This window comes from Mytilus edulis, chromosome 13 (assembly GCF_963676685.1).
Source record: "Mytilus edulis chromosome 13, xbMytEdul2.2, whole genome shotgun sequence".
NCBI lineage: Eukaryota > Metazoa > Mollusca > Bivalvia > Mytilida > Mytilidae > Mytilus > Mytilus edulis.
Genome location: NC_092356.1, coordinates 34186451 through 34212663, shown reverse-complemented (window position 1 = coordinate 34212663; position 26213 = coordinate 34186451). Strand labels below are relative to the sequence as shown.

At 32.9% G+C, this 26213-nt stretch overlaps 1 protein-coding gene across 1 annotated transcript; it reads left to right on the top strand.

Moving 5' to 3' along the window:
- The first annotated feature begins 401 nt into the window (after positions 1–401).
- On the top strand, positions 402–26213 carry LOC139502184 (protein mono-ADP-ribosyltransferase PARP14-like). Its single transcript, XM_071291594.1, has 8 exons — positions 402–617; positions 7454–7569; positions 10155–11285; positions 12853–13033; positions 15157–15214; positions 15803–16241; positions 24274–24906; positions 25984–26213. Exons 2-8 carry the CDS (start codon positions 7515–7517, stop codon positions 26202–26204), a joined length of 2718 nt encoding a protein of 905 aa, XP_071147695.1. The 5' UTR covers positions 402–617; positions 7454–7514; the 3' UTR covers positions 26205–26213.

The window sequence follows — 26213 nt, the reverse complement described above, 5'->3', positions numbered from 1 at the left end:
AAGGGGGGGTCAACGCGCCTTTTTAACAAGACAGAAAACGAAGTAATACCTTAGTGACAACATTTCGTGATTCATATGCCTCAATGAGAAATTTGGCAACTTGAACATGATTCCATGAGACACTGATCGCTGCCACATCATAACTGCACACAACACATGGCCATGCCGGTTTGGCCAGAAAGTTTTTGCTAGCCAAGAAATATATCAATGGATAAATTAATAAATTTCACGTATCCACTGGCATTAATCTAAAACCCGTAAACCTTACCTTTCAAATGCCAACCATACTGCCAATGACCAGAGGACTGTTCTAGATCTTCGAAAACCACACCTTTATCTCTATAATTAGCTTAGGTGATTTCCATGCAATGCACATTTAAATCTATTTGGAGTGATTACGCATAGAATTTATTCGAAAATAAATAAATGGTTGAGATATGAAAAGGGGTATTTTAAAAAGTTTTGTTTACTTTTGTTAAATTTTAACAAAAAATGTTAACACAAATTGCATATCTACTTTCGATTTTACATCATTCTACTTTCGTTTTTAATGGATGGCTGACATTTTGTGTTTTGAGCAAATCAGATGATGCAGATGATGCAGAGCTTTGTATAAGGTTAAAGTGTACAAATGCAATAAGTCAGCATATATATGCGAATATCATAATTATATAATGAAAGCACTAAAATAACACAAGTCGGCAATCCCACGTCACGCTGAGACCCCAATGAGACCCACCTAAAAATATGTTTTTAAAGAATGTCAACCACATTTTTTTAAATATTAACACGGGTAGGAATTGCAATATCACCATTATCCTTTTCTGCTCAGTGGGGAGTCAAATCAGAAAATCTCTCTGGACTCGAAATCTGATCACTCATCCAAATTGGTATAATATAATGAATATCACATGTTTGATCTCAATAATAGGCGACAAGAAGACAACAATTAGCTTTTTGAAGAATAAATTAGGGCAGAGAAGACAAATTTAACGACATGAAAGTATATACACTATTTAAAACAAAACAAAAATATAGAAAAAGTCAATTAACACAGAATTGATTAATGACAGTCATGATTATTTGTTGTTTAATTGTTTAATGAAGTTTCAAATGTTGTTGTATTTATGTATAGTTGCACTTTTGTAATGAATATTTAGTGTTTTTTTATTATGTTATTTTTATTTATTATAATCATCAATCTGAACAATTTGTAACAATCCTAACAATGGAATTTAATTTATATTATATGAGGGTCAGGTCGAAGATAAAAGGGTTACTTTTGTGCAACGTTTTCAGCCTTTTTATTTCAAGTGTTTTCATGTTTCTAAGTTTTATTTCTCGTTTACTCGTGTTTGGTACGATGTGCGTGCTTAGTGTTTCCCCTTTATTTATTTTCTGTGTTTCGTGTTGGTACTCTTAATTTCTCATGCATTGCTTGTCACGAATTTGATTAAAAAGTAAACCAGGGACTAATTCAAAGTCAGCCCTGATATTAGTTGTTATCTTTATTAATAGCCTATTCCTCATGAATCACTGAAGTAAATGTTATCTCCGTAACTGCAGTTACATGTATATAGTCGAAGATGGAGGACGACGTTTCTGGTCAATATTTCTTTTGTCTATTATGTAATAACTATGTACTATTCTTTGGTATTTCGTGTCTTATAAGACTAATTTCCTTAATTTGAAACTGAAATACTATGGGTTTTTTCATAGTTCAACCGCTAAAAGGAGAAATCGGTTGTCCAAAAAAACGTGATATGGGTAACTGAAAAAAATTAATTGCCGTTGATATACGTAACTGGAAATATAGATATTCGTAACTGAATTCATTTCTATACAATTGTCCTTCTTGTTTGAAATGAAATTGGAATCTGAATTGTTCTTGAAAGACTTTACAAATATTGTGTGAAAATATATTGATCATGCTACCTATTCTTTATTTCTATAGAGCCAAGCCAACATCATGTCTAGTTAGCTATATATAGGTGGAAGACTTTTTTGGTCGTATATTGGTATCATGTTGGCGTCGTCGTTGTCCGTAGTCGTCGTCATCGTCATTGTCATCGGCGTCAAAAGACTTTTGGTTTTCGCACTATAAGTGAATAGAAATCTATGAAATTTAAACACAAGGTTTATGACCACAAAAGGAAGGTTGGGATTGATTTTGGAAGTTTTGGTCCCAACAGTTTTGGAATAAGGGGCCAAAAAGGGCCCAAATAAGCATTATTCTTGGTTTTCACACTATAACTTTAGTTTAAGTAAATAGGAATCTATGAAATTTTAACACAAGGTTTATGACCACTAAAGGAAGGTTGGGATTGATTTTGGGAGTTTTGGTCCCAACAGTTTAGGAAAAAGGGGCCAAAAATAGCAAGAAATCTTCAATTGCACAGTATTGTGCAATAGCAAGAAATTTTCAATTGCACAGTATTGCACAATAGCAAGAAATCTTCAATTGCACAGTATTGTGCAATAGCAAGTATTTTCAATTGCACAGTATTGCGCAATAGCAAGACATTTTCAATTGGAGTTATCTTTCTTTGTCCAGAATAGTAGTTGAATCAACTTAAATCATTGTTTTATACAACATACAATGTATATGCTGATTCTAAACATGTACTTATAATTTTATTATGGGCCCAGTTTTCAAGTTGTGCCAAATCGTGGTCCAGAATTAAACTTTGTTTGATATCAACAAAAATTGAATCCTTGGTGTTCTTTGATATGCTGAATCTAAACATGTATTTATATTTTTGATTATAGGCCCAGTTTTCACGTTGCTCCAAATTGCGGTCCAAAATTAAACTTTGTTTGATTTCAACAAAAATTGTATATATGGGGTTCTTTGATATATGCTTAATCTAACCATGTCTTTAGATTTTTGATGTTATCAGATTGGTCCACCTTGAGGTCTAAAGGGTCCAAAATTGAACTTTATTTGATTTCATCAAAAATTGAATTCTTGGGGTTCTTTGATAAATGTATTTAGATTTAGGATATTGGACCATAATATGTAATGTCCAATTTAAAATTTAAGGTTTTTAAGTTTAAGTTCTTAGACCACATTCATTATGTGTCAGAAACCTGTGTTGTGTCAACTATTTAATTACAATCCAAATTCAGAGCTGTATCAAGCTTGAATGTTGTGTCCATACTTGCCCCAATGTTCAGGGTTCCAACTCTGCGGTCGTATAAAGCTGTGCGGAGCATCTGGTTATAGTCTGTTCTTATATTGTACTGTTAAACCATTGTTCCAGGTTAGGGGGAGGGTTTGGCACCCGTTAACATGTTTAATCCCACCACATTCTGTATGTGCTTGTTTTAAGTCAGGAGCCTGTAATTCAGTGGTTGTCGTTTGTTGATGTGTTAAATATTTGTTTTTTGTTCATTTTTTGTACATTAATTAGGCCGTTAGTTTTCTAGTTTAAATTGTTTGACATTCGTCATTTCTGGGCCTTTTATAGCTGACTATATGCAGCATTTGGCCATTGTTGAAGGCTGTACGATGACCTATAGTTGTTAATTTCTGGGTCATTTGGTCTCTTGTGGAGAGTTATTTCATTGGCAATTATACATTTTTACTAAATTTTCTTTTTTATATATACTTGGTTGATCATTCATGCAGTTTTTCAACTTATGAATTTGATGTTTACTCAGATACCTGATTGTTTTGACACCAGTTTCTCCATTTAGCGGTTAAACTATGACAAAACCCATAGTATTTCAGGTTCAAATTTAGTAAATGATGTTTAAAAAGACACAAAATACCGAAGAATAGAACATAGTTATTACAAAGTCGACCATAGAAATATTAACCAGAAAAGTCGTCCGCCATCTTTGGATATACGTAACTGCAGTTATGGAGATCACATTTACTTCAGTGATTCATGAGGAATAGGCTATTAATTACCCCAGTGATGAATACTATTTTTTTTCCAAATCCGATGCAAATCTAAAAGGTGACCACAGGGTCTCCATGTCCATTTATAATGACTGCATGATCACCAAGAACGGCTGAGTAATAACTTTTGTTACTTTTTTTCTTAATATGTATGATTTTATTTCTAGTGCTTCGTTTTTCCCGATTTTTATTTTTCGTGCAACGTTTTTGCGATTCTTATTTCACATGTTTCCGTGTTCAGTACCCCCCTTTACCACCCTCTTATATAATAGCATACATGAGGAGTTGATCATCCAATGATCTGATGATTCTAAGTGCCCATATAATGAATAGATAAAAATGGCATAACAATACCCCCCACCCACCCCACCCCCAAACAAAAATAAATCCAAACACTCGATCTGGTATACTTTATGATCCATAACTATAATTAATTATAAATAATGTAAATATTTTAACATTTTATACTATTTAGACTCTTTTCTTGAAAAATGTTTCTTTTCTTCTATCAACTAGTATAATTAGATAATCTAATTAAATAACGAAAAATTATGTATATATTTAACACAAAACTATGACATTTGTATAATGCATATTTCTTTTATTCATTTATTTCAAATGAATAATATTTACTTTTCTTATCACTTAATGATAGTCTTCTTTATAGTCTTCTTGTCGTTAAATTATTCGTCTTGTCACTTTTGTTCGCTTCTTGACGCTTCTTGTCACTAATTAGTGAGACCCCCATTTGGGATATTAAATCCAAGTTAAATAATGCAGAGACAAAAAAAACTATTGGATTCTAAAAAAAATTAATGTAAGAATTAGTCAACTGTTCTTCTAGTGCAAGTGTTAAATATTAGTATTTTTTTAAAACAAAACACAAGTGTGGCTAACAGAATTATAATTGCCAGTAATTTTTTTTTTTTAGTACCACTTGAAATAAAAAAACTTCTGTTTTCGTTTTTGTTTTGTTCAAATTTTATACAAGGACACAACATTGTAATATTATTCAATATGAGCAGCCAGTTTAGTTAAATTTTGTCAAAATAAACTCAAAATCTTGGATGTGATACATAATTGTCTTGCAAGACATTAATTCAACCTCAGTTATAATTGTATGTATGTGACCAAGGATGTGATCACAGTTAGGGATAGATTGTTTTGTATGTGTTTAGCATGTTATTTGAATTTAGCTGAAAAAGTGAAACTAGGTGGACAACAGGGTTTCAGATGAGTAAGAAACGGAAACATTTTCTGTTGCTCAAATAAAATGTATCTTGACACTAAATCATTCATTTTTGACGAGCCTTTGACTTTTGTCGAAAAAGTGAGACATAGCGATCCTACATTCCGTCAGCGGCGGCATCCACAAATATTCACTTTGTGGTTAGAGTTTTTGAAATTTTAATAACTTTTAACTATCCTGGATTTCTACCAAACTAGGACAGAAGCTTGTCATGTAAGATAGTATCCAGAAGTAAATTTAGTAAAAAAAAATCCATGATTTCCGTAATTTACCTCTAAATCATATTTTTTGTAAATGGACTAAGTTTTTCTGCCAGGAAACAGTACATTCACTCTGTGGTTACAGTTTTTAAAATTTTAATAACTTTCTTAAACGTATCCTGGATTTGTACCAACCTTGGGCAGAAGCTTGTTTATGATCAAAAGCTGGTATCTAGAAGGAAATTTTGTTAAAATTTTGTTCCTGTTTTTCCGTATTTTACTTATAAATGGACTTAGTTATTCTTCCAGTTAACATTACATACAGTCTGCAGATAAAGTTTTTAAAACATTAATTAGATTCATAAACTTATAATCCTGAATTTTTATTAAACTTGGACAGAAGCTTCTTACAATCAAAAGATAGTATCGAGAGGAATATTTTTTTCCCTCATTTTTGTTGAGCCTGCGATTAACAGCAAAAATAGTCGAGGCACTGGGTTCCGCGGAACCCTTACAATCTTTTTTTTAAATTGTCGTTTACTGACTGCAATTTTGACAATCATGCAGATTGAAAAATAATGTGTACATGAAATGAACATGAAAAGGTTTAAAGGCAATGTTAAATCAATTTGGAAGCTATTTACTTGTTATGCTTGGTCTGCACCCACATATATAATTTCAAAGGTTACAAGTAAAAGAGTAAGAAATTAAAAGAAAAATAAAAGAATATTTTACATACTACCGCAATGTGTAGTTAACATGGTTAAGGATCTGATTTGAAAAAACCCCTAATTAAATGATAAAATTTGGAAATAAAATATAAGGTAGCTCTTATAAAATGCTTTTAGAAACAAAAATTGGTTACAACAGCTGTTTTCTTTAAGGTCTTTTATTAAACTTAAATTATCTCATTTCTATCTCCTTACAATAAAGAGCATATAGTTTTTAAATTTTGATTGATACATGATTTCATCTGGGAAACGCGTTGTGGGGGACATAGAAATACCAGGCGTCCATCCGTCTGTATGGTCTGGTAAGTGCTCTATGCATGTGTACAGTTCTTGCCAGATTTTTATGAAATTTATATTATACGGGTATATATTTATTTCAGCAATGTTTTGGTAGATATAAAAAATCAGTGTCAATATATTATTTTTAAAAGAGTTGTGCCTCTTGGAAACATTTAGTGTATTAAAAATTGCATCTTTAGCGCTCTCATGTGTACAATTCCTGACAGATTTTTATGAAACTTATAGTATACATTTATATTAATAATGTTTTTGACAAGTTCAAAAAACAGAGCAGATCAATTGTTTTTAAATATGTTATGCCCCTTAGAAACATTAATTTTATTGTTAATTGCATTGTTAGCTCTTATGTGTACAATTCTTGCCAGTTTTTTTATTAAACTTATAGCATAAGTTTATATCAGCAATGTCTTTGCCAAGTTCCAAAATCAGTGCAGATCAATTATTTTAAAAGAGTAAATTGCTCATTGGAAATATTGATTATAAGGAAAGTTGCATTGTTAACACTTTCATGTGTACAATTAATTATTGCCAGAATTTTATGAAACTTTTATCATAGGTTTATATCATCAGTACCTCAAACAGTGCCGATCATTTTTTTTTAATATGTCCCTTCGATATATTGATTATATGAAATATTGCGTTGTTAGTGCTCTCATGTGTACAATTCTTGGCAGAATTTTTATCAAACTTATATCATAGGTTTATAGCAGCAATGTCTTTGACACTTTCTGAAATCAGTGCTTATCAAATATTTTTAATGAGTTATGCCCCTTGGAAAAATTAATTATAAATAAACTCTGCTTTGCTCTGAAGCCTTCATTTCTCTAAAATATTTATAAATTGTTTTAAAGACCAAAAAGAAAGTGTTTTATTTAGTTATTGCCCTTATATAGGTAATATATGTACAACGGGGATGACATTGGAACTCTAGCTGTTCTTTTGTTTTAATTTTTTAATTGCTTAACTTCGCTTTAAGTTGTATCAGAGTTGTTTTGAATCAATAAAACATTTTAAGTATATATGTATAAAAATATACCATTAAATAACTGCCACAATAATCTTTTAGGAGTCAAGAATCCCTGCAGTGGTTTACATATTGCATTTAAATTACTCTAAACCATTGTAATATGGCAGAAGAAACTCAAGATAGAAAGAATAGAGATGAATGGAAGCCCCCAGATGGTAAGTTAAGCTGTAACTACTTCAAAAAGAAGTTAAAAAGAGATTATTCTTATGTATCTTGTTAGTTTGTATAAATTAACTAGTAAAGATTTACCCAATGATAGCCTTTTTTATACGACCGCAAAAATTGAAAAGTTTCTGGTCGTATATTGGTATCACGTTGGCGTCGTCGTCGTCATCGTCATCTTCCGAAGACTTTTGGTTTTCGCACTATAACTTTAGTTTAAGTCAATAGAAATCTATGAAATTTTGACACAAGGTTTATGACCACAAAAGGAAAGTTGGGATTGATTTTGGGAGTTTTAGTCCCAACAGTTTAGGAATAAGGGGCCAAAAAGGGCCCAAATAAGCATTTTCTTGGTTTTCGCACTATAACTTTAGTTTAAGTGAATAGAAATCTATGAAATTTTGACACAAGGTTTATGACCACAAGAGGAAGGTTGGGATATGATTTTGGGAGTTTTGGTTCCAACAGTTTAGGAATTAGGGGCCAAAAAAGGGCCCAAATAAGCATTATTCTTGCTTATCGCACAATAACTTTACTATAAGTAAATAGAAATCAATGAAATTAAAACACAAGGTTTATGACCACAAAAGGAAGGTTGGGATTGATTTTGGGAGTTTTGGTCCCAACAGTTTAGGAATTAGGGGCCAAAAAGGGGCCCAAATAAGCATTATTCTTGGTTTTCGCACCATAACTTTAGTATAAGTAAATAGAAATCTATGAAATTTAAACATCAGGTTTATGACCATAAAAGGAAGGTTGGGATTGATTTTGGGAGTTTTGGTCCCAACAGTTTAGGAATAAGGGGTTCAAAGGGTCCCCAAATTAAACTTTGTTTGATTTTATCAAAAATTGAAAAATTGGGGTTCTATGATATGCCTAATCTAACTGTGTATGTAGATTCTTAATTTTTGGTCCCGTTTTCAAATTATTCTACATTAAGGTTGAAAGGGTCCAAAATTAAACTTAGTTTGATTTTAACCAAAATTGAATCCTTGGGGTTCTTTGATATGCTGAATCTAAAAATATACTTAGATTTTTGATTATTGGCCCAGTTTTCAAGTTGGTCCAAATTGGGGTCCAAAATTAAACTTTGTTTGATTTCATCAAAAATTGAATAATTGGGGTTTTTTGATATGCCAAATCTAACTGTGTATGTAGATTCTTAATTTTTGGCCCTGTTTTCAAATTGGTATACATTAAAGTCCAAAGGGTCCAAAATTAAACTAAAGTTTGATTTGAACAAAAATTGAATTCTTGGGGTTCTTTGACATGCTGAATCCAAACATGTACCTAGATTTTTGATTATGGGCCCAGTTTTCAAGTTGGTCCAAATCAGGATCCAAAATGATTATATTAAGTATTGTGCAATAGCAAGAAATTTTCAATTGCACAGTACTCAGCAATAACAAGAAATCTTCAATTGCACAGTATTGTGCAACAGCAAGAAATTTTCAATTGCACAGTATTGCGCAATAGCAAGAAATCTTCAGTTGCACAGTATTGTGCAATAGCAAGTATTTTCAATTGCACAGTATTGCGCAATAGCAAGAAATATCTAATTGCACAATTTCAATTGGAGTTATCTTTCTTTGTCCAGAATAGTAGTTGAATCAACTTAAATCATTGTTTTATACAATATACAATGTATATTCACTTTTACTACCAACTGATAAATTAAAACAATCTTTACCATTCAGTGATAACAAGCACTTTTTTACATTTTAATATTTTATGATGTATTTAAATGAGTAGTAATATTGTTGCAAACTCTATTAGTAATTTGAATTGAGATCAGTTTTGGAATAATGGAAAGGAGGATGTGAAAAAAAATGGGGGGGGTTCAATTTTTCTCATTTCAGATTTCATAAATAAAAAGAAAATTTCTTCAAACATTTTTTTGAGAGGATTAATATTCAACAGCATATAGTGAATTGCTCTAAGGCAAACATTTTTTTTAATTTAAGTTCATTAGACCACATTTATTTTGTGTCAGAAACCTATGCTGTGTCAACTATTTAATCACAATCCAAATTTAGAGCTGAATCCAGCTTGAATGTTGTGTCCATACTTGCCCCAACCGTTCAGGGTTCAACCTCTGCGGTCGTATAAGGGGAGCATCTGGTTCACAAATATGGTTGCTTTAACACCTCCAAGTTTATCATGCAGGATAGTTCAAAGACAACTCTCAAAAGTAACAGATTATATTAGCTTAACTTTTATGTTGTTTCCTTTTTGATGGTAGATAAAGACTATGAAAGTAATAAATGTCTTCATGCAGAGAAAACCAAATGCTTAATTAAGCCTGTTGATAATTTAAGAAGAGAAGTCCAACTTATATTGTTTAAAAAATGTGAAGGCATACAATGCTTACCTTTTGGTGAGTTTAACATATTTAATATCAGACTTTTGTTAAAAATCTTTTTTCCATAGTGGTCCTCATTATTCAATGCTATTATTTCTAATGCAAAATACTAAAATTGTGTTGGTCATTTGCAAAATATTGCTGGTCAAAACCTTCAGACCATCACTTTTTGAGAACTCTGTTATGTATTGTACATTATGTCTAAATAAATTTCAGACATGGTCCCTGACAACCAGTCAACATCATCATGGAAATCTGCATGGAAACAAATAATCATTAAAGTGACCTTGGAGGATGGAAAAGAAATAGGGACTACAGATGCAACAGGAACCTTGATGCCGGTTAAGATGCAGTTCTTAATGACCCATCATAGGGATAGACTGGAACCAGTAATTAAAGGAATCTCAAGTCTTCAAATTAGCAAAATCAATTTTGCAGAGGAATTTCTAGAGGTAATAGTGAAATCAGAACCATCACTCTGGGTCATTTCAGAAATTGTCAACTGTTTGACTAATGAATTTGATGAAGTAGTTCTGAAAACAGTACCAAAGCTACCTTTTACATTACAAATGGCAGAAGAGGTTTTACAGAAACAACTGGCAGCAAAGAACATAGATCTGGTAGAGGATAACACAACAATGTTCATAGTTGGGTTTTACAACTCCAAGAGTCTTATGAACAAACTAATTGAGCAAATCACAAGTTCATCTGTCAAAAAAGCAGTTTCTTTAGATGAAAAATGGAAGACAATGGCTTTGAAAAGGTTTGGTCTGTTAGAACAGCTATCACAGAAGTTTCATGATGTTAGCATTAGACTTCAAGAGGAGCAAAACTGTGTGTATTTTCATGGCAGGGATATCAAGGTTCAAGAAGTAATAAATGCAATGAACAAATGTTTATCCTCTCTTCTTATGAAGAAAATTCAATTTGATCCCTTGGTTATTGAGTTATTAACATGCAGTGAAGCTTCTCGTTTATTTTGTGAAACACTTGAAAAGGAAAATATTCAACTGGTTTGGAAAGTAAATGAATCTGGCGCTGGGAGTCTGCAATTTTATTGCAACCAGGATATTGATGTGTGCATAGTCAAATCTGCCATTTATGAAAACTTTCTTTCCACTGGGCTGTCAACCTTAGCTGAAGGATGTGAAAATGCAAATGCTTTCCTTAAAAGCCAAATTTTTACAGATATTATTGCAAAAAATAAAAATAAATTGTTAGTTTGTAAATATACAGACAGAGGAGTATTGATTGCTTCTACTAAAGAAATCATTAAAGATCTATTTCACCAGGAAAAATTGTTCAGAAAAAGAAAGAACACCTCTTGCGTATCAAGGTCTGTGCAAGGTAAACTAAATATAATAGATAAAGATTTATAAAAATATCATTATATTATTTTCTAGATGAATATCTAAGGGATTTTGTTGATCGATGGTAGTTGTATTTTAGTGCTGTTAATTTATATTTTTAAAAATAATTTTATATTTTCACTATCTCTGTGAATGTCCTGTATGGTGAAAAATACTGTATTATATAAAATAAATGATGTTTTTTTTTTGGTGTCAGGTTTTGATCACTGTTGAGCTTAAGAAGGAGTAGACAAATCTTAACTGTGTTTATAATTCACATGTTTCCCTTTTTTATTAACCAGATTTTCGAAGTAAAAATCGGTAATTGATTTGGCGATGTACGGCGGACGGGTGTGCTGGCGGCTGCCAAACAGTGTCCGTTCATTTACATGAAAAGGCTTTGAAGAAATTTTTTCAAATTTAGATATGTTGTTTCCTGGTTCATGGAAATAAAGTTTGAGTTATTTCCCTCTGAACAGAAATGGTTCAACTAAGAAGTATTTCATCAAAAATTGAATTCTTGAGGTTCTTTGATATGCTGATTCTAGCAATGTACATAGATTTTGGATATTGGACCATAATAGGTAAATGTCCAATTTCAAATTTTTCAGTTCTTTGACCTCATTTATTTTGTGTCACAAACCTATGCGGTATCAAATATTCACAAGTCAGGGGCCTCTGGCCTTGAAAGTCTTGTATGATTTTTAATTTTAGTTTCTTGTGTATAATTTGGAGTTTATTATGGCGTTCATTATCACTGAACTACCGATAGTAACATATTTGTTTAGGGGCCAGCTGAAGGACTGCTCCGGTTGAGGGAGTTTCTCGCTGCATTGAAGACCCATTGGTGGCCTTTGGCTGTTGTCTGCTCTATGGTCGGGTTGTTGTCTCTTTGACACATTCTCCATTTCCATTCTCAATTTTACAATCCAAATTCAGAGCTGTTTTAAGGTTAAATGTTGTGCCCATACTTGCTCAACTGTACAGGGTTCGACCTCTGCAGTAAAATCCGGTTTGCTGTCTCTCTGACAGCCTCTTGTTAAATGTTGTTCAGGTGGCAAACAGGAAGTATTGGCTTAATGTATATATTTTGTCCAAAATCAATGTATAAAATGGCCATGCTTTGTAAAGTGTGTTTATTTCAACAGGTTTATGACATCATTATCATGTGACAGCACAATTGATCTGTCTGCACCAACCGTGTCCATATTTTATGAAGCTGTTCATTTATCAATGAATGAACATAATTTTGAAAGGCTTGAAAAATTTTTGAATTTTTGAATTTTCGGGACCCAGAGTAATGGCTCTTACCATACCTCCCCTTGTCAGAAGTTAAATTGTATTCTCTAGAGCAAATTTGCCAAATGATAGCTACAGGCTCATAGAAGTCTCTTATTTTCTTTATATAAAAATGAGGAGATGTGTTATGATTGCCAAAGAGACAACTGTCCACCAGAGTTCAAATGATGTGGTAGTAAGTAATTATAGGCCTTTGTATGGCCAATGAGAAACAACCCATACAGCATAGTCGGCTATAAAACCTATTTACTTATATATCTTTGCAGTGGATACTATTGTTGAGGAAGTGTCAAAACTGAAATCAGAAAAGGTGGAATTAGAGACACATATTCAACACCTTGAAATGAAATTGAAATTAGTAGGAAAAGAGGTTGTGGCTACCAATAATACAGCTTATAAAAATCTAGAGCAGATTCAGCATATTGATACAAGTAAACAAGAAGCCAGGTACATGTATACAAAACTTTCATTTAACAAGATGTTTGAGCATTAAACTTTTTAAAAAATTATGCAGGAAGATAGGGTCCATAATAAACCAAACATTTTTGAAAATCACTTCAACCTTTAACCTCAGTGTCAGAGTTATAGAGCAAGTAAAAGTGCAGGAAACCTGTCATCCCACGTAGTTTTATTCAGACCAAGTTAATATAAAGTTTTTGGTTTTTGTGTTAGAATGCAAGACTAAGGTATGCTAACCTGGGTGGCTTTGAACTATTTGTATGAAGCTTCACATTTCAGATGGTAAAAGACTTGGGCTGTTTTCTGCATTGGTGGCCTTGGGCTGTTTTCTGCTCTTTGGTCGGGTTGTTGTATCTGTTACACATTCCCTGTTTCCATTCTCAATTTTACTTGATTTAAGTACATTTTTTGTATACCTTAAATTTTGAAGTTTCAATTGTTCTTGACCTCAATTTTATGAACAACTGCTTAGATTTTTCTCACTTATTATAGGTAATTGAACTATTTTTGCTATAAAGAATCATTGCAAGGTCTTCATGTCCATCAGACAGGTTCATCTGACCTAATCTCTTTCATGGATCAGTGATCAACATACACTTTTAATGGTTAGGTCCTATCTTTCTTGGATACTGTAAGCAATTGATTAGTCATCTATATTTGGTGTATGGAATGATTGTAAGGTAAACTTGTCTGTTTGTTAGGGTTCATTTGACCTTCACCTCATTTTGTTAGTTTATTGGTCAATAGTCAATTTTCTTGGTTAGGTCTGTTTCTCAGCTATTCTAGCATTGTATAAGCAATATGTTACTATATTTGGTGTATGGAATAATTGATACATGTGTACATGTCTGTCTGGCAGGATTTGTCTAACCTTGACATCATTTTTATGGTTCAATGTTAAGTTTATGTGATCTCTGTAGTAAGACACTGATCTTGAAGATGTTCATCATTAAATTCAATTGTGACCAGTAGCACAGGTGAGACATTTGAGCTTGTTCACTCTTGTACATGATTAGTGGATAAGCAGCAAATAAGATTTTGAATTATTAGTTTCATTCATCAGGAATCAAACCAACAATTTCAAGAATTAATGAAATGTATGAGTATAATTTCTTACATAAATTTAACCCTGAATGAGAGTACATGTATAACCAAAATTTGCATGAAAAATATGATATTTATATAAAAATAAGAAGATATGGTATCATTAACAATGAGACAACTCTCCACCAGAGACCAAATAACATAGAAGTTTAAAACTATAGGTCATATATAGGTCTAACAGCCTGATTTATGAACAAAACAATGAACGAAAAAGAAATGTGATATACAGCATCAACTGACAACCCCTGAATTACAAGCTACATTGTACTGACTTGAGACAGACACATACAGAATATGGCCTGGTTAAACTAGTTTGTTGGCCCCAAACTCTCCTCTTGATTTTTGTCTGAAATGTTGAAAAAAAAATTGAAATCATTATATTATAAACTTCTTTTACTATTTGATTTGATTTACATTTTATGTGTAGAGTTTTTGATCAAGATAATGATTTTATATATGAAAAATTTCATCAAGCTGACATAAGTTTCCAGCAGAAACATTATTTGATTGTGTAAGCTTATGTATATATGTCTGCAGATTTTTACTTGTGTACAAGTATGTTAAAGATATGGCTCGATCAGCATTTTAGGATGTGACATTCCTTCAATTTGTAGAATTAGATAGATAAAGATGTGAGACCATGTCACTGTCATATATGTATATCACATTAACATAGTAAATTGTTCTTTTCCTAAAAATGCATGTAATATCTGCTGCTGGACATTAATCATCTTTCCACCCACTTACCTATCTTAAAGTCCATAAGCAGTAATTCAAATAATATTGTGCTGAGGCAGGTTAACTTAAGAAGGATGGGGTATGGGCCCCATCTTTTGGAGCTACATATGTGGTTAATGCATAGTCTTTTAACATATCCCACTTCTTATGTTTCCCTTTTGGAAGATCCCATTTTTTCAAAATCCTGGATCCTCGTATGTAGTGTCATCTTGTTTAAAGTAAAAAAAATTGGAAGAATATTCTGTTTAATTAAAATGAAATATTTTCAGAGACAAACATGCTACTTTCATGAACAAAGACAAAGCTGCTCAGGTTGCCATGCCCAAGGTATGAAATGTACAATTCTTGCATTATGTCCTGTTTTTGACTTGCAGTATGTTCAATGATAAAGTGTGCCATTAACTATGAGGATCAAAAGTTTCCTTCTTTTCAAAAGTGGCATATATTGGAGAGATGTAAAATGGATTCATGATTTTTAAAATTATATGTCATATACTGCATTTATATAAACTTAATACTAGTTAAAAAGAATAAAGAAATTTATAAAGCCAACAGATGCGTATACGTATCTCTTAAAATTTTAAGGGGCCCCAGTGGCCGAGTGGTCTAAGTAGTCTAATAACTGTTTCACTAGCCTGTCAACACTGAGGTTGTGAGTTCGAACTCTGCACATGGCAGGTTCATTCGACTCCAATTTTAATTGACTAGGATTGTGACATTGTTAGTTTTCCTGCCAAAGGTTGTTGTTTCTCTCATGACACTCTGGCTTCCTCCATCAATAAAAACTGACCACCAAGAAATAGCCAATAATACTGAAAGTGGTGTTAAACACCAATCAATCAATCAATCTTCAAATTTTTATATTTTATTCAATTTTATTTGAATGAAATTATTTTTTAAATGTTTCGTTTTTAGGCTAAAAAACTATCTGACAGTTTCATACAATCAACTAACTGCCAATCTTTCATTACAAAAGAAGAGATAGTCATCAGAGTGTATGTTGGAAGTATTCTGAAACTTAATGTGGAAGGTATAGTAAATGCTTCAAATGGAACGTTATCTCATGGAGGAGGAATTGCTGATGTTATATCTAGGGCAGCAGGTTTTACTTTTCAACAGGAGAGTGATGCATACATACAAAGAAATGGCAGTTTGAAAGATGGAGAGTGCTGCTCAACTTCTGCTGGCAATCTTCAGTACAAGTGTGTTATACATGCCATTGGTCCAAAATGGTATGATTACCCTACCGATAAACGGCAGTGTGCCTCTGTCTTACAAAGAACAATTGAAAATTGTTTACATGAAGCAGAAACTAATGGTTTAATATCAGTTGCTGTTCCATCTATATCTGCAGGTGTGTAAATTTATGGTTTATGTTGTGAACTTACTTATTTACAATACAAACGGGTCGGAGCGGATAAAATCTTACAGGGTGTTCACAACAAGTGTTTGTCTCATTAAACAATTACCACAACTTTAGACACGGCAATTACCTTTTGTGCAAACAACATGTAAAAATACAATACTTTATTATCAATACACAATAAATATACAACAAGTTTAGTCACACAGGAATACGCGAATAAATAATAACAAATGAACAATCAACGTTAATGTGTTTGAATTGCTGATCGCGCTATATTTAACAGGGGAAACTAGGATCTATAAATAGGGCAAAGTATATATTTAGAACTTGATGCGGAGATCAGTAAAATAGTGTGTAAAATGTATGTGGTTTACCTTTCATAAAATATAATACAAGCTTCTTATTCTTCAACGTGTACATGAGACAGCTTCTCTCTTTAAAACTAGATAATCAATTGCTGGGCGGAAATTGACGTTAACAATGGGAAAGTGAAAGTACGGGAATAAATATAACGTAATGTCATGTAAATTGTACTTTAACAACACTGCCCTCCCTTTTCAAAAAATCATTTCGCCCTCGAAATTAAAACATTACATACATGTATATATGTACCTAATTTACAGTAAAAAATAAAATCAACAATAACGACATTAGAAATACACAATATGCAAAATTTCAAAATGTCAAAATCACCTCTTCTCTAAATGCATATTCATAACAATTAAAACATAGCAATATCAACACATTTAATCATTAAGCAATCAAATATCAACATATAAATATATATTGTTCAAACATTGTCAAATTTATTTATACAGTTTATTAATAGCTGACTTATACGGTTAGAACACCACAATTTTAATCTTCCTATTTTTTTTCCAGTTTTCTCTTCTTCTGTGGCAATGGTTGAGTTATTTCCTCTTCTGGCTGTCTCTTCATGGCAAGGACCTTTGACTTCCACAAGTTTGCTTCCTCTCTTAGTTTTAATACCTTTTTTCTCTGGTCCTTCAGTTAACGTTGTTTTTCAAAATCTTCTATTTGATCAGTTTGAGTATCTGCATCTTTGGTTTGGATGAAAGTTTCTGTGTCTGTTATAATTTAAACAACTTCTTCTTGTACATCAATGACGATCCCGGGATAGTTGATGGCAAGATCTTCTGTACCAAGATTACCCCATGTTACATTATAAGGCACAGTGTTCTTCTTTAGAAATGTATTAACCTTACTATCTATAACGTCAGCTGCTAGTTTTGCATGGAGTTTATATTTCTTTACATGGTTCTCAGACGGTTTAAACTGTTACATTTGAAATGGCATATGATACAAAAATAAGGACAATTATTATATGTTGTGTGATTGAATTGAACATGCCAGATGGCTTCTGTGAAAGAACTCATCTCATCTCCACATTTCTTAAAGGTGGCTTGGTCATTTTCATCTTCCATCTGCAATAAACAGAACACAAAACACATGGTAAGTATCAGTTACTTTGAAAAGTGTTGAACAAGTTATCAGCTACATGGATAACAACTGTTGTTTCACTTTTTTAACCCAGGATGGAAAAACAGAAGATTCATATGCTCTTAATTAGGTTATCAAAATGGATATTACAACTTTTTCTGTAATCTCTGATTTGATAAACTACAGGACTAAGTTGTTTAATCACTACAAATGGACCATTCCATGGACTTTCAAGCTTTTTAAAAAATGGTTTCTTCCTAAATACAAGAGATCCAACTAAAAATGGTTTATCAATTATTTTCGTATCATGGTCTAGTTTTTGCTTTTCCACTGACTGTTTAAGATTTTCTCGAGCTACATGGTATATTTCTTCCATATGAACTCTCAAATCATCAACGTATTCATTTGCAGATTTCTGGGCATTCTGACGGGGTAATTGGATACAGTTACTTATGGGGTAGATTCACTTCTCATCCTAACATTAATTTATTTGAACTAAAACCAGTGGAGGGATGAACAGTACTTCTGTATTCACTCATTAATATTGAAATATAGAAATCCCATTTCTATTGTTTTCATCTACATAGAATTTAATAATTTTTCCTAATGTTTGGTTAAATGTTTCAATTAAGCCATAAAAGAGGGACAAAAGATACCAGAGGGACAGTCAAACTTGTAAATTGAAAATAAACTGACAACGCCATGGCTAAAAATGAAAAAGATAAACAGACAAACAAAAGTACACACGACACAACAAAGAAAACTAAAGAATAAGCAACACGAACCCACCAACAATTAGGGGTAATCTCAGGTGCTCCGGAAGGGTAAGATGATTGGTGAAAAGGGGTTGATTTCGTTTAATGGATATCAAGGAGCCTACACAATTATTGGAATAAATTGCTTTAGTTTAAACAATATTTATTCAGATAATCAACATTAAACATATTATACAATGAAATAATATTAAGGATTCAGAAACAAGCACTTTGCTTTGAAAATTAGTCCCTTGATCAGTATGGATTTCCAGCGGAATTCCGAATCTAAAAACGAACTGATAACAAGTTTCTCGGCAACGTTATGGCAATATTGGTTAGGCAATTGATAGGCTTCCATTCATCTGTTAAAGTGATCAGCGATCACTAATATTAACCGATTGCCAGTTTTGGATTTGGGAAATGGTCACATGACATACAATGCTACTCTGTCCATTGGATATCCATCCTGATAATTCTGCATAGCTGCATGGTTTTTATTGATTGCTTTCCGAAGTTTACAGCATGATGAACACTGTCTGATGATATGTTGCTTTATATCTTTCCTCATTCTGTACCAATGAAAATGTTCCTTTATCTTCGTTGTTGTTTTCTTGATGCCAAACTGAGCAGACAATATAGAATCATGGCACAGCGTCAATATTTCAGACCTTAAAATCTCAGGAACTAACAACTGATTTTTGGTACATCATTCGGGTTGTTTGGAATTAATCTTTGGTACAATACACCATCCATAATAATATTATTCCAGTTAAACCAATAATTCCTTGTGGCAGGATTAAATTTAGCAACCTGTTCTCTAGCTTGTAGTTGGTTCTTTTGACTCCTTCCATGTAAATAAAGGGCCAATATCATTGTCGTTTCCTCTGTATTTCTTTCATTTCAGAAGCAGTATACTTCTGTAACAAGTTGGCAGGTTTTCTTGCTTGTTTAATACTACTTCGTGTTACTGCACGAATTGATCCAATGTCTTTAATATTGTCAACTTTATCATGGAACTCAGTCCAGTCATCTGTTTCGTCTTCGTGTACAGGAAAAGAATCAGTCTTTTCTTGACAGTGCATCGGCATTAGTGTGTTTTATTCCAGCTCTATGTTGAATATCAAAGTTGTATTGTGACAAAACTTCGTGCCATCTGGCTAACTGGAATTGGGGATCTTTGCAATTGAACAGCCATCTTAGAGAACTGTGGTCAGTTCGTAGTAAAATCTTGTTCCCTAGAAGAAAATGTCTGAACTGATGGACAAATGTGATTACTGCCAGAAATTCTCTCCTCGTGACATTATTACGTTGCTTTGCTTTATTTAATTTCATTGAACCAAAGGCAATGGCTTTTCTTGTCCATCTTGTACTTGTGACAAAACTGCTCCTATGCCTACATTAGATGCATCTCTATCCAAAATGAATGGTAACTGTGGATTTGGATATGGTAAGACTGGTGTTGACATTAAAGCATTCTTTAGTTTAGTGAAAGCTGCTTCACAATCTTTTGTCCATACAAACTTGACATTTTTTCCTGTGAGCTGAGTCAGCGGTGATGCAATTTCACTAAAATGTAAAATAAAGCGCTTATGGTAGTTGCAAAGACCAAGAAATTGTTGAACTTCTTTGAAATTTTCGGGAATCTTCCAACTTGAAATAGATTCTGTAATTTTTGGATTCGGTTTAATTCCATCTTGACCAACAATTGGTTTCAAAAGGTCACATTTAGAATTTAATTTCAGTCCAACATCTCTAAGTCTATTTAAAACTTCGTCTAATTGTTTGAAGTGGTCTTCCAAATTGGAGCTGAATATAATGATGTCATCTAAATATATTAAAAGTGTTTTCCATTGAAGTCCAGTAAATACTAATTCCATGCATCCTTGGAAAGTACTAGAAGCATTACATAAACCAAAATGCATCTTGGTGTATTCAAACAGCCCATATTTTGTTGTAAATGCTGTTTTCTTACGGTCTTTTTCATTCAGCTCTATCTGCCAAAATCCACTTTGAAGGTCAAAACAGGAAAATATCTTTGCAGATTACAGACAGTCAAGGCACATAGCAATTCTTGGCAATATATACGCGTCCTTTATAGTCATATAATTTATTTTCCTATAGTCAACGCATCATCTGACAGAACCATCGTACTTACGGACTAAAACCACAGGTGATGACCAGGCAGGTGAAGATGGTCTAACAACTTCAGTTTATATTTGGTCTCTTAAATATTATTCTTCCTCCATTTTGAAAGCTTGTGGTGTCCTTCGTAAAGGTTGGCGGACTGGTGCTGCATGTACTGTGTCTATTCTCTGTTTAAGCACAGAACAAGATCCAAGTTCTGTTTTCGATTTAGCGAAGGCATCTTTGTGTTTTACGAGAACGTTTGCCAGTGTTGCTTTTGATGTTTTTACAACTGTTCTGAAATACATTCTGGGAGTTCTGAACAAAATTCATCTACTGTATTTTATCTTGATGATGTAAACACGTTTTCATATGTGTCATGTGTTTTTTCGGGATCATGTTATCTACAAATTTTTGGTATTTTCGTCATTTGGACATCTGTCATATCAACAAAGTCTGTCACTTCATCCACAGTTCCCTGCAGAGTTCCTATTAAAGTACCTTCTTCAATTTTCAATGGACTATTTTCCAAGTTTATTAATCGCACTGGTATAGACGGTATTTGTGTAGAAACCAATCCTTTCCCAGCAAGAATTTTGGGATTGTCGTAAATTACTGGTTCAAACAAGGCATAATTACTTTTAAATATCTCTGTATCTGGTACTGGTATTTGTATAATCATCTCTGATTGAGCTTTATGGAAATGCTCTTATTAAGAACAATCTTTAATACTTATCTTCTCTTCTCTTTACTTCACATGGATACCAAATGTCTTTTATTTGAATTCCACGTTTTGTATTTACCGTGATGTCCATTTTATCAATAATATCACAACCAAGAAGCTAATCTTCATTTAAACGAGCTACATATACTGGCCAAGTAAAACGCAGTGGTTCCAAACTCATTTCTATCTCTGTAATGCCAGTTGCTGACATCTTTTCCCCCTCTTCAGCTACTAACAATCCACGTGTTGCTGTCTTCAACTGAAGATGATGTTCTTTTGCAAAGGTTCCTATAAACCTTTTCACTGAACACAGTGACCTCAGCACCTGTGTCAATTACCGCTTTTAACTCATAATCATCTATTCTAACATACGTTTGAATAACTGCTGATTCAACTCTGTCAATACATACACTATTTTCTCCATCAACACTATCATCAGAAGATTCGTTGTCTTCAAAGTGTTTCTCTGTTAAAATTCCAGAAGTTAAAACAATAGGTTTCTCATTCATATCAATTCTATACTGATTCACTGCATCAACCCTGGACAAAACTGGTTTTTCAATATGTTTATTCTTGCTACATTGGTCTGATTGCTTACTGATAATTTCAACATCACTGCTTGAAAGGCCTAAACCTTCAGTAGTTAGATGTTTCTCAGAAGAGTTTTTCTCTGAGGTTGCAAATTTTCTTTTTAAACAATTTTCTTCTGAACATTCAATTTCCTTCTTTGGAATTGATTGTTGTCTTTTCTCAATAATTACTTCATTACTCTTTGGGTCTAGTGCTTGGCCTACAGGCACATCCATTTCTAGTTTAAAGGATCGAAAGTTGGTTTGACTGGTGCATATACATCTCTTTGTTGGTTTTCTCCATGATGGCTATTTTTCTTTGGTTCCCATTTATCTTGTTTTGATGGACAATTACGTCTGAAATGACTAATTCTATAACAATTATAACACCATTGTTATTACTCTCCGTTTTCTTTGCTTAATTGGGCTGCTTGATTATAACATCTTACGTCATATTTTCATCATTAAGACCATAAAGGAAATGCTCAACAGTCAATTCCTCGAATAGCTGAGTCCCTTTAATTTCTGGGTAAGCTTTACTTATCAGGTTTAAAACTCTATGAGCAAGTTCTTGTAGGCTTTCTTTGTTCTGCTTGTGAAGATCTTGGAGTGCTGCTCTGTGTTTTGATGGTAAAATATTGTCACCGAACCTCTTCCTCAATTCAACAAACAAACTAAAAATATCTGTCTGTACTGCATTTGGGATCCTTTAAGCAAAGTTTAAAGCTTCATTTTGCAAACATAATAACAGTTGTGTTGCTTGCTTCTGATTGTCCCAAGCGTAGCTTCTTGAAATGAACTGGAATTGACACCAAAGTGATTCCCATTCAGTTTTGCCATTATGAACAGGAAGTCTATGTTGTGGTTCATTTGATGACATACGATCTATATTTGATACCTTGGAATATGTGTTTTCTGGTCAACGATGTCTATCATATCTCGAGTACATATTATCAGCAGTTGCTCTTGGATATTCTGTTCCTCGATCTGCTTGTATAATTTCTGGTGGAAAATTTGTCTGAGGTTCAGCATAATTACTTTTGGTATGAGTATAGTCAGGCATATTTCTAAGTAATTGTGAATATCTTGTGTAAGTTTCTGGGTATTCCGTAAATCTTTCATGATGCGTTCTATCAGAACTTCGAAATGTCGACTGTCTATGATCAGGGTAAGTATCAACATACTGATATCTGCCCACTTCAGAATAGTCCATGCTCTGTTGTTCGTGTCTAATCATTTCACACCTCTCCCTTTCAACAGTGCTATGAGTGCTTTGATGTTCTTTATTGCTTTGACCAGATGTTCTGTTTAATTATCGTCGTTCAGAGTTATCAGTACTCCAAGTACTTGGATTGTCCCTCATGTCCGAGTGATCAGTATTCCCTGCACTTTGGTATGCATTTCTGTTATCTGAGTGACCAGTACTCCAAGTACTTTGATATGTTCCTCTATTTTCAGATGGAACAGTTTTCTCTGTACTTTGATTTATTGGTCGCCTATTGTCAATTGAATTGTTAGTATGTAAGGTACTTTGATGAGCCTCTCTGTTTATTTCCCATCTAGGAATTATATCCCATTTTCTCATTGTGGTTATTTCTTCTTCATTCATAACTATCATTCTGTCCTGGCATGGTACTTTCATCAGCGAAAATTGGTGTATTACCTCCCGAAACATGGGTCATTGTTTCAATTTCATTTGTTGCTGTATTTTGTGGTACGTTTTCTTGATTTTTATTCAATATGTGTGAATCCGATTCTGAACCTAAACAACTTCTTGGTTCATATAAATTTCTAGGTCTTTGAACCATACAGTAGGTAACTGACGACTTCTGAGCATCATTCTGATTCAAATGTATACTATTGCATGAACGTCGAAATTATATACTAGTATCTATTTTGAAACGACTTTGAATGAAAAAATTATTTGTTTCTTACAAACTTCTCGTTTGTTATTTTCGTAGTATTTCGAAAGGAATATAAATTCGCAGATTATTTACACTTAAATTAAAAAGTCTTATTCTTTATGTCTAAACACGATACTTAAATCACGGTTTATTCAATATTATTCACGTCTGAAAAAAATAAAACCTAAAAGCTAAGACAACCTTCAAAGGATTTGAAATGTTTATTGAAATACCAAAAACGATCATATAGACTACACAAAAAAAAAAACCTTCAAAACCATAGCTAAATCAGCTATAAAAAATCTAGCCCTACAGTTAGATTTCAAAACCAAAAGCTAAATACGCTTTGAAAAGTTGAAAAAAACTATCAAATCAGCGGAACACAATATTTCAAAACCAAAAGCAAAAACTGCCTTGAAAAGTTTTGAAATTTGAATAACCACATTATTTATATTGACTTTCTAATACCTATTTCTTTTGCAGGTATTTTTGGTGTACCAAAAGAAATATGCCGCCAAATGTATTGTCAGGCAGTTATAAGTTACAGCAAAAAGCAAGGGAAGTTAACTTCATTGAAAGAGATACATTTTATTGACAAAGACCAAGATATGATAGCAATGGTACAGCAAGAGTTCAGTAAGCACTTAACATGTATTCAACAGAAGCCTTCAACAGAACCAGTAGTTCAAACACAAAAGAAAAAAGAATCAACATTCAACAAACAATACATGACAAGAGTAGGGTTTAAAGTTCAAATTTTGCAAGGCGATATTACAAAATTGAGAGTAGATGCCATTGTGTGTCCACAAGATGAACAGTGTCAGTCAAGAGGAATGATAGCAAGAGCCATAGAGAATGTAAATGATAATGTTTACAAAAGAGATGTGACTGGAATGAAAATGATACAGAAATGTGAGGTCAGATTATGTAAGGCATCCCCTAAAACACTGCCATTTACGTATGTCCTTCACACAGTACCACCAAGATTTGACAAAAATTCAGCAAAGGACAGTTCCAAGTTTAAAAGAGAACTACAGATAACCATACATAATATAATAAGGTTATCGAACGACAGACAGGACATCAGTACTGTAGCAGTACCTGTCCTCGGTATAGGTATGTTTATTTACTACAATGAAACATTGATATTTAAAAATGCATGATATGAAAAGATATGGGAAATACCTTTGAAAATTTGCTTTGAAATAGATGTGTGCACACAACGGCCGCAAAACATGCTGCATGTCCCTGTATTTTCATAATGTCTATGAATACGTGGCTAGGGTTGTTCCAAAATATATCGGATGGAGGATGAGAGGCACTCAATTTGATTAAATGTTGGGGTTGCATTTTCCTTAGAACTATGTAAGAATTATAAGTTAAATGATCTTTTTTTTTATTTTATTGGTGTTTTGGGCCTTATTCTGGAACAGCCCCTAAATATTTTGCAATATTTAGTATATCTATTGCTAAACAAACTAAATACATTTTCACCAAGTGGTATTAAAAGAAATTCTTTTCATGCTTTTAAAGTAAAATATAATTATAATATTACAGTTTAACTTATTCAAAGGAATTCTTTTTCAATTGTGTGTTTTTAGGTCACCTGGCCGAAAGCCTAATGAGCTTTTTTCATCTGTTGTCGTCTGTTAACTTTTACAAAATTCTTCTCCTCTGAAACTAGTGGTCCAAATTTAACCAAAGTTGACCACAATAATCATTTTGGTATCTATTTTGAAATAAAATATAACTGATAACCCTGCGTGCCAACAGAGATGGCAGACATAGCTAAAAATAAAACATAGGTGTAAAATGCAAGATCTACGAATTTGTAAACTCTTAATAGAGTTATTCCTCTTTAATTATACCTACCGTGCAAGACCCTCATGGGTAGTCAAGGTGTTAAAACCACACCACTGTCTTTGTCTTTAATGATAATTTTTACTAGAAAGTAGCCATTGTTGAAGATGGAGGTAAGCACCACAGGCTGAGATCTTTAGAGCCTCTAGCTTAGATTGAGGATATGATGCCATGGTTCTATTATGCTAAACTTTTCATGACCTCGTTACTAAAGAGTTCAAAATGGCAATACTATTAATACCATGATAGGAGGTTGCATTGATTATTGGTTTTAAATGTTATTAATTTTATCCAGTATGTTTTAAAATAAATTATTTAGTCTATATTCTTCAGGTACTGATGGCCTTGAGACCCCATATGCAATCTTTTCATCAGTTCTGGCAGCTGAAATCATGAAAGCAACACAGTCATCATGGTTAAATTCCCAAGAGATCATTATTGTCACTAGTGAATGGGGAATGGCTTATGCAATAGCAGAGCAATTAGACAAAGAGCAAGGCTTAACTCAAGTTACATCTTTTCAAAGAAGTAGAAGGCGTCAAAATAAAGAATAGGAAAAATAA